Here is a 9331-nt window from a genome sequence, read left to right on the forward strand (position 1 = left end):
CCAAGAACTACTACATATTTTTGCCTTTAAAAGGCAAATCCGACTCATACTTCAAGAATGTAAAAACTCTACAGTTAATAAAAATAAGTATTGGTTCTAAAATGCTCTGACTCCATGGGCTCATGAAACTCATAGGGCATGCTTACAGGTAAAACATAAAGGACACATCTCATTCTACAAAAATTCTTACACATGCAAAAGAATTAAAACCTAGCCATAGCCATGAAGAAGGGGAGAACCTTTTCTAAAATTAAGACCTCAGCAATTCAACATTATGAAGACACAGAATACTGACAGACTAATTGCACTGTATTCACTGAATGCTGAAATCAAACTAGAATTTTTTTTCCAAACAGTCACAAACACACATAACTTATTTTAGAACTACCAAAGTTCTGAATGTACAAGCAACTCAATGCAAGCACGAATATTCTTGACAGTAACGGTCTCCATGAAAGTAGTATGTGAGTTCATCAGAAATATGAAACGATTTATTCTTCTGACCTATCTACGATGCAAGGCACTGAATTTTCCCCATTTTACAGGTAGGAAGATGAGTTAAGACAAGCACGCTGCAACTTCCTTACACATTCTAGATATTACCTTGCCTCTTGGAACAAGAGGACTACTCAGAAGAGACCGTAAAGGAGCCATGCACTTCAGCCCACTGATCAAGGCTGTATCTTAACCTCTGCACAATGAGGTTCAAAGAAAGTATAGCTATATTAGTCAAGCACTGAAAACCAAGGCAATTTAGGCCAGGCAAAAGCACCAATTCCTGTTTCTAGCACTCACGTATATTTACCATTTTATGTATTAGCAAAAGTTACTGCCTTTACATTTGATTTATATACGAAAAACTTACCTAAGTTAGGAAAATAAACAAATTGGCTTTGGTAACCCACAACAACCACCAAGTTCTGCATGTTACTTCTGCTGAAGACTTAATCTCCAGTCTTAGTAGATAGAATGTGTAGTATTTTTAGTACAGGAATTAAGCCAAAATCCAGAAAGAATATTAAACATTTATAACAATAACAAAATACACAAAAAATGTTTTTGCATACACTATAAAGTAACATGAAATTCATATTTTATAAGTGAAATTTTAGTGTCTGCATTGATACATTTACACTGACTGAAATACTGAGTTAATCTGTTTAAACGGATTTAAAACCACACCACACTCTCACATATTTATCAACTTATTATGGTGGAAACATAGACATCCTTATTAAATGTCAAATTAAGTCCATATCACCACAATGACAATTAACTCAAAATGATAAAATGTCACGTGTGTAAATCTTGATCGGTAAATCTCATCTTGAAATATGGGAGCCCCTGATATTCTCCTTGAATTTAAGGTAATCTCTACAGGCCAAAAAAAGAGCTTGCATCACTTTTAATGTCAGTGTCCAATTTCTCTAAACAAAGGGACTTTTTTTGTTTCCTTCTATTAATATGTCTTCCTGTTTTTCCTGTTTCCCCAAAAGCTTTGATTTTTCCTTTCTCTTGCTTGTGTTTGGGAGATTTTGGAAAAATGTCAGCATTACCCCAGCACTGCCACAATCACAGCAGACAACTTTTTGGCTTCTGTCATTTCAGTATTGTTTTCATGCATTCACTTCAACAGAGTACACAACACTAGGAAACACTTTTAAGACATTAATCATCAGTCCTCTGGAGACACCTCCCCCACCTCCAAACTCTCTGTCCAATCTATGGCAGTTCCTTTACTATCTTTATTCACAGAACCACAGTCTTCACATTTATTCTTCTACCTAACCACAGCGCGTAACTGCAATAAACAGGTAGTTCAGTGACATCAGGTGCCACAACTCCCTGAATCCAAAACATGCACCTGCAAACACGAGAGGCCAAAGCGAGTACCGTTTCTTTGTTGCCAGGAAGCTCTGTTCAGGTCTGAGAGCAAATGCGCTTAGGTATATACAAATGTAACGCAAAAGGACCCATTTTGCACCCTGTTTCGCAGCTGGTTCAGGAAGCTCTGCAGCCTGCAACAAACTCCTGCACCGGCCCGTGCCGATGACGCTGCGTGGTGCCAACGTTTCTGCCATTACCCCAGCGTGGGGCAGGAACACTGCCGCCTGGCAACTAGGGTACATTTAAAAAAAAAAAAAACAATTTTAGGCAATGCAACGTCTAAAAGGCCAAGGAGCAAAGCGGGGATAACTGCGTGCCTCTCTCCAAAGGGGGGAAAAAAACATTTGCTACCTTTTATGCGCTCACACGGAGCAGGTGAAGCCTAAGGCACCACTGTTGTGTCTGGAGGTTTTTAACAAGCGCGGGCTTCCCCGAGGCCTCGCCGCGCCCGGGCGGGGCCGCGCCGCTCGGCAGGCGGAGGCTGAGGCCGGGGCGCCGTGGGGCGGCGCAGGCGCGCTCGCCGCTGCGGGCTCCCGGAGCCAGGAGGGACTTCGAGGCCGAGGTCGTTAAAATAATAACAAATATTAAGCCGGGAAAACACCCCCGCAAACCCTCTGAGGTAAACAAGCACCCCGCTTCGGCAGGCGGTGACGGCAGGACTGAGCTCCCCGTGTCCCGCCCTGGAGCCCGACCCCACCGGGCCCGCCCCGCCCCGCCCGCCGGCCGACACAACCGAGCCCCCCCGCCCTGGGCAAACGCCACCGCTACCTTCCGCCTCCGCCTCTCCTCCTCGCACCCGGCACCGGCGCCCACGCGCTGCCGTGACGTCAGCACGCTGCAGGCAGCCCGGCCAATCGGGAGGCGATGCCGGAAGCGGAGGCGGGAGAGGGGAAGGCTGCGCATGCGCCTGCCACAGCCGTGACGGTGGCTGGCGGGCGCGGTGCCGGTCTCTCCGTCGTCAGGGACGCGAGCGGCGGTAGTGGCGGAGGTGAACGGCGGGTGGGACCGGAGGCCCTGGGAGCGGCGGGGCCTGCCGGCCGGAAGCCGTCTCGCCCGTTCAACGCCCCTAGCCGTCCCAGGGGCGGGTTGGGGTTTGTATCTCTCAGCCCAGGCCGCCTTTCGCAAGGCCGCGGCTCGCCTCCGGCAGTGGAAGGGCCGGTAGTCGACTGCAGCCGGTGGAGGAGCTCGGCCGGGCTGGCGGGGGGGCAGAGCTGCCCGGACTGCTCTCAGGGGTGAGGGGAGAGAACTTTAATTTTCACAGCTCACCGCCATACCTGAGCGGGCCCTGCTACCCTGGCCTGGCCCTGCGTGCCTCTCTCCAAGCCCCCGGCCGCTCGGCCTGATAGCCGGGCAGCGCTGCTGGTCCGGTGGAGGTGAGTTGTCTTGAAGGATCGCTGAGTTCAACCAAGGCGTTGTTTCTTTTTCTTTCAGGTTTCCTGTGTTTACGTGTGTAACCCAAAGCAAGAGTTGTTCTTGTCACCTCTTCCTTTCAGCGTTTGTAAGAGAACTGAGAAGATGGTGAATGTTCTGAAAGGTGTTCTGATTGAATGGTTAGTAGCAGCACTTACTGTCTCTCGTTGTGTCAAAGTCTACTTATTTCTTTAGAGCCGTGAATATTCTAAGTAACTTAAGAGTCTAGATGGGGGGGGGGGGGGGGGGAAGGAATTGTTGTGAGAAGGGGTGATGCTGAACAAGCAGACAAGAGAAAAGTGCAGCCTTTGGGGGAAGGAGAGAGGCAGTTGTAGGTAATCCTAATTCCAAACTCCATTTTTGTTTCAAGATACTGTTTTCCACTTCTGCTTAACCATTAGATGTTCCCTCTTGTTCTTTATATTGCTTACAAATAATGGGTTTTTTTAATTGTTGTTTGTGAGCAATGTGTTTCTTTACTGATTCTAGAGGGAGATGAGATAGTCTCTCATCCTTTCTTTCCTGTCTTTTTTCATCAACTCCAGTCCAAATTCCATTCAAGGTTGACATATGGCTGCTTGTAGATCATACTTAAAAGGAACATGCTTGTAGTTTGTAAAAGTAAGCTTTTGATGTATGTGCAGTAAACATGTTTTTGTACAATCTGAAGTCTCTAGACTAAGAATCAGATAACTAGTTACCTCCAAAGTAAAAAGAAGCATCAGTCAAGATTTGTGGGGTCATTGCATAGCATTATATGACATATAAGATTTCTGCTGTACACGTAGATTGTAAACATTAACAGATTATAACTGCTCAAAAGCAGAAGAACCTTGAACCTCTTATGATGTGCCTGCACAGAACTGTGATCTTGCAGCAGCTAACTTCTGAGCTGACTGGACGTTAGCCAGCTGAAGTCTGGATGTCTAATGGCTATGTGTGAGCAGTTCAGAGCCTAAACTGCTATAACAAAAAGCCTGTCTTCTCAAATTTGGCTCCATGCTAGTATATTGACAAACCTTCTGAAGCACAAGAAATTGCCTGCCTGCAGCTGACTATGTAAAGATGCCCAGAGCAGAATTCTTGACTAACAAGGCAAGAAGTTCTAAAATCTCAAGCAGTTAGCAAAGTATTTTATTTTGCACCTTATGTGTTTATTTTACACATACCTAAAGGTCTGTGTTGTTTTATTCAGCTCCATGGCCACGTCCCACTTAGTACTCTAATCAGTCTCCCTGGAAGGGAAGGGAATTGTCTATCTGATAACAAATCTACAGCATTTATTAGGCCATCAGATGTTTTCAACAGCACTCTGGGAAATGGACCTTCGAGTTGGTTTTGCTAGCTCTTGGTGATTTGGTTTTGTTTGTTTCTTTTCTCTTCACCTTTGCATAAGGGTAGCCTATGATTGCACACAAAATTCCATCCTAGGAGAAGATGCAGAATTACTATAAACCTGTCCCCTTGTTTACACTTCAGATACAAGTTTTTTACAAAACAATATTCTGAGGATGTTTAAGATACTGTCGTGGTTTAACCCCAGCTCCTCCCGGCCAACTCCCCCCAGTTTATATACTGAGCATGACGTTCTATGGTATGGAATATCCCTTTGGCTCGTTCGGGTCAGCTGTCCTGGCTCTGCTCCCTCCCAGCTTCTTGTACACCTGCTTGCTGGCAGAGCATGGGAAACTGAAAAATCCTTGGCTTAAGACAAGCGCTACTTAGCAACAACTAAAACATCAGAGTGTTATCAACATTATTCTCACACTAAATCCAAAACACAGCACTATACCAGCTACTAAGAAGAAAATTAACTCTATCCCAGCTGAAACCAGGACAGATACCAAATGGATGGGGAGTGGAAAAAAAAAACCTACTTCTGAATGTGTAAATCATGCAAATAAAATAGTGAAATGTTGTGCAGGTCTTTTTTCCCCATATTCTTCCAGTAAATAGCTAAACTTTTCTGAAGACGCTATATCAAGGATTATAATCTTCAAGCACTGTAATGAGATCAGTGTTTCTGCTGTGACATAAATCTGCTGGCACTGATTACAGTTCTGTCTTTTGAGTGTGTGAAAACCAGTCTCTGGATACTGCCTAACATCATACAGGCTGGTCATACCAGCTAAGACAAAAGCTTGTGCCATCTAGTACTACTAATGTGAGTCAGTAAGGTACAGCTGAATGAAACAAGCAAAAAATAAACCTCCCTGCACCCATTCAAAGGGGGATGTGGAAGAATGCTGGGAACCACATACTTCTGGTATTTGATTTTTCTCAACTCTTCTGTTTCTCTTCTTACATGCCAGAGCACATAAATAATAGCTCTTCTAAAGAAGATATAGCTTCCAGACTTTCCCATTCTCTTTCCCTCAAAATTGCTTTGTACTTTGAAAGCTCATCTTACTCTAGTCGTGCTTCTGCAGGTTTGAGGCTGATATTAAAGGTTGTTTTTTGAGTTGCTGGGTAGGGGGCAGGGGAGGGGTTTCGTCTCATAGTGCATATCTTTGCACCATATATACTTTTAGGTAAGGGAGAATTGGTCCTCATACTGCATTTAAAAGAGAGAAGATTAACCAAGGAGTTCTTTTAAGATTTACTATGTTGCCAAAACAACTATGTTGATAATTTTGAAGGTGTCCTGAACTACCTGATTCCAGTTTCCTGTTTGTCTTGCACATATTCTTCACCAGTTGTTGCAATCAAATACTAAGTTTTACCAAAGGGCGTGTTTTTCCTGTTTTGTAAAAACTAGTATCAGAGTAATATTGTCTGAATTCTTCAGCATTTCAGTGGATCAAAGAGTTTATCTTTTGAAGCCACTTTATCTAGCTGCTTAGTATAATGCAGCTCGTTCAGTTACCTGTAATTTCCATATTTAAATGTTTTCTTCTAAACACTTAAATTTAACTTAGAAGGTGACATCATGAAAAAGAAGAGACCGTTCAGTTACGGTGTGATAAATGTACAATTCATACATGACCACTTTTTCTCTGTGCTATACTGCTTTGAGTGAGATCTATGTTCTCCTGGGTTTTGGTTACCCTTAAACAAAAATATGCTTTAAGAAAACATGTTTTTATGGTCCTGTTGCTGAAGATAGAAATGTAAGTTCAAACTTGCCTTATTAATGGTTGGGTTTGTTGCTTTGGGTTCTTTTAAGCTACTTTAACAGCAGCCTGGGGCAGTTCTCTGCTAATCGGGCAGCTAGCTCTTCTCCCAAAACAAGCACAGCTTCATAAACTTTATTTAAATTGTGAGCAACTCTTGAAATTAATATAAATTTCCCAAAGGACTTTGGGAGTGTCTTCAAACAGTGGGTTTTTTGTTTGTTTTTAACTGTATCTTATTGCAATGAGGTGGGATCTGATGTGTTTGTCTCTACAGTGACCCAGCAATGAAGCAGTTTCTGCTCTACTTGGATGAATCGAATGCATTGGGAAAGAAGTTCATCATACAAGACCTGGATGAAACTCATGTCTTTGTATTAGCCGAGTTGGTTAACTTCCTCCAGGAGAGAGTGGGCGAGTTAATGGACCAGAACTCTTTTCCTATTACTCAGAAGTAAAAGGACTAGAGAAATGAGATTACTGCTAATTTTGGAATAGTGAATTTCAATAGCTTGGGTTGTTACTGTTTTAATAGATACACTGTGGTTAGTAAGTTCTACATGGAAGTGGCTACTCTAGAAAATGGATCGTTTTCATAGACAAAATACTCTTGAATTGGATTTTATTTCTCATTTTGAAAGATTATGGTATCTTTATTAAAATCCTTAAAATGATACACTTGAGGACTTGCCTAGAGAATTTTTGATGCATGCTCTCTGTTTTTCCTTTAGGATTTTTATCTTGCAAGATGGTATGACCCAAAAATTAGAGTAGTGTTTCTGTATTGGAATGCTATAGGAACTCCTCTGGCATGTTACATTCCTGTGGAACTGATTAAATCTGGTTATAGTGTGACTGATAGAATGTAAAGAATGTCTCTTAAAGTATGATCTGTGCTTGATGGAACATCTCCATAAGTTGAAGGCATGGTCAGATACTGCTTTAACTTAATGGGTTTTATACACCAAAATGAAAGTTGGTGTGAGTTTTCTTTTTGTTTGTTTTTTTTTGTTGTTGTTGTTGGTTTTTGTTTGGGTTTTTTTTCCAAACATTTTACAAATGCCCTATATTACTTGCCTGCTTTTACCAAGGCTATGCTTTCTGTGTTGGTCTGGGTTTGGGGAGTGGTGGTGGGAATCTAGGTGTTTGGAGGGGAAGGGGGGACATAGGGGGATGGGGACAACAAAATCCATTACCCCAGATCGTCACATTTTGATTGTAAACTGATTGCTTGCATATCAACAATAGCAAATTAAAGGGGTAACATAAATGGGAGACCAATCCTTTAGATATAATTGCTTGTATTTTTCCACTGAAGCTAATACCTAGTCAGAATAAGCTATGTGATCAGGAAGGGGAAATAAAGACTTGGTTGCTCTACCTGCAAAGAAGAATGCTGGTTTTGTTTTTTTGGGGGCGTTGGGGTTTTGGTTTGGTTTTTTTTTTTTCCCTTCAGCTTAGCTCTTCCTCCCCTATTGCACTTTGCTGCAAAGAAAAAGCCTCATAGTTTCATAGGGTTTTTTTACACTGTATTTGTCACTCACTGTCCAGACACTGGCTTATTTAGTAAGTCAGCTAGTGCATGATGATAAAACCTGTGAATATTTCTGTCTACCAATATGGCAGATACAAGTTACAGAAACAAGAAGAATAACATGTATTACCTTTTCTCTTATCCTACTTCCTACTCAAAATAGTCAAATTTATTGGATCTATAAGTAATCATTTATAAATGAAAGACTTCTAGGATGTAACTTCAAAGGGAAGCTTGGTTTTCAGAGCTGCTCATGTACATCAGATAGATGCCATCTTTTTATCTTTGTGGGGAAAAATGAGTGTAAATAGAAACGCTTTTACAAGGAACAGTTTTCTTCACTGACTCTCCCACCATTGCTTTTTTTTCTTGTCCAGTAGATATCAGATTAGTTGGTGGTTTTGGTTTGTTCCCACCCCCCACCCCCCGACCCAGGAATGGGGAAGCTTCAGGAGAAAGTTTCATTAGATATTTTTAATCAAAAAGCTATCCAAAGAAACTTCTGCAGAATTACATATGTTCAGGCTCATGTGGAGGAGCAAATAGCCCTGTGGAATTTAGCTTCATGTAGTTTCTGGTACCCCCCCTTCTCTCTGACTGTGTAAAACAATGGGGTTTGGTTCAAGTTGCTTCATCTCCTTCTTTTACAAGTGAATGCTTCCCCAGTCACGTAGATCAAGAACCAGCTACACATCTTCACCTGAAATAAGATTTCTTGAGATTGGTCAAACATTGACCTCATAACTGTTATTTTGTGGAAGATTATTGGATGCTCATTTAATGGAGAGATAATCAGTAGTCTTAACATGGTATGATAGCTTAATGCAATTCATTTGAAAATGTCTTATATCCTTTGTTTGGAATCCTAGTTTATTTTCCATCCAGATTTTGATGAAAGGTAAATGATCCCTCACTCTCTCTTCAAATGACAGTATTTGAAGAATAGAATTCTAACTCATGTTAGAATTACACCTGTTAAACTTCTCTCTATTTAGCATGTCTAGTGCTACATTTCTATTGTAATTTTCCTTTTAAGTCTATGATAAACTTCTTGCAGTTCTTGTCATTTTCTCCTGGTTAATTGCACAGCTTTATTGTTGCGTTACCTGTGTTTTAGCTTATATTTCCAGTTATATTTCCAGTGATAAATGGCTTATGTAATGCAGAGGGGTAGAAGTTCCAAACTGTATGAACTAAACAGTTAGGCATGCATTCTTATACTCTTTGCTCTCAATCTTTTTCAAGCAAACATGTTTATGGATTTTAACTTCTAAACCTGTCAAGACTTAGATCCTTCCTGCTACCTAACCAGGCCTAACTGGTTCTATGCTGGAAGAATAAACAAAAGATATAAAGAAGCAAATTGGCATCTCCTTATGGGTTCTAA

At 41.7% G+C, this 9331-nt stretch overlaps 1 protein-coding gene across 2 annotated transcripts; it reads left to right on the top strand.

The window, feature by feature from the left end:
- The first annotated feature begins 2822 nt into the window (after nucleotides 1-2822).
- GTF2H5 (general transcription factor IIH subunit 5) lies at nucleotides 2823-7529 on the top strand. Of its 2 annotated transcripts, none has more exons than XM_050894406.1 (3): nucleotides 2823-2875; nucleotides 3319-3437; nucleotides 6688-7529. In XM_050894406.1, the coding sequence occupies exons 2-3, from the start codon at nucleotides 3403-3405 to the stop codon at nucleotides 6866-6868; spliced, it is 216 nt and encodes a 71-aa protein (XP_050750363.1). In that variant the 5' UTR covers nucleotides 2823-2875; nucleotides 3319-3402; the 3' UTR covers nucleotides 6869-7529. The 2 variants fall into 2 exon arrangements, with proteins under 2 accessions (XP_050750363.1, XP_050750364.1); XM_050894407.1 differs by lacking the exon at nucleotides 2823-2875 and adding an exon at nucleotides 2996-3119.
- The last annotated feature ends 1802 nt before the right edge of the window (nucleotides 7530-9331 follow it).

This window comes from Gymnogyps californianus, chromosome 3 (genome assembly GCF_018139145.2).
Source record: "Gymnogyps californianus isolate 813 chromosome 3, ASM1813914v2, whole genome shotgun sequence".
NCBI classification, from domain to species: domain Eukaryota; kingdom Metazoa; phylum Chordata; class Aves; order Accipitriformes; family Cathartidae; genus Gymnogyps; species Gymnogyps californianus.

Excerpts from the sequence above, each read along its gene's own strand:
- GTF2H5 (XM_050894406.1), top strand. The coding sequence starts at position 3,403 with ATGGTGAATGTTCTGAAAGGTGTTCTGATTGAATG. Across the intron at positions 3,438-6,687 it reads AAAGGTGTTCTGATTGAATG|TGACCCAGCAATGAAGCAGT; the intron begins GTTAGTAGCAGC and ends TTGTCTCTACAG.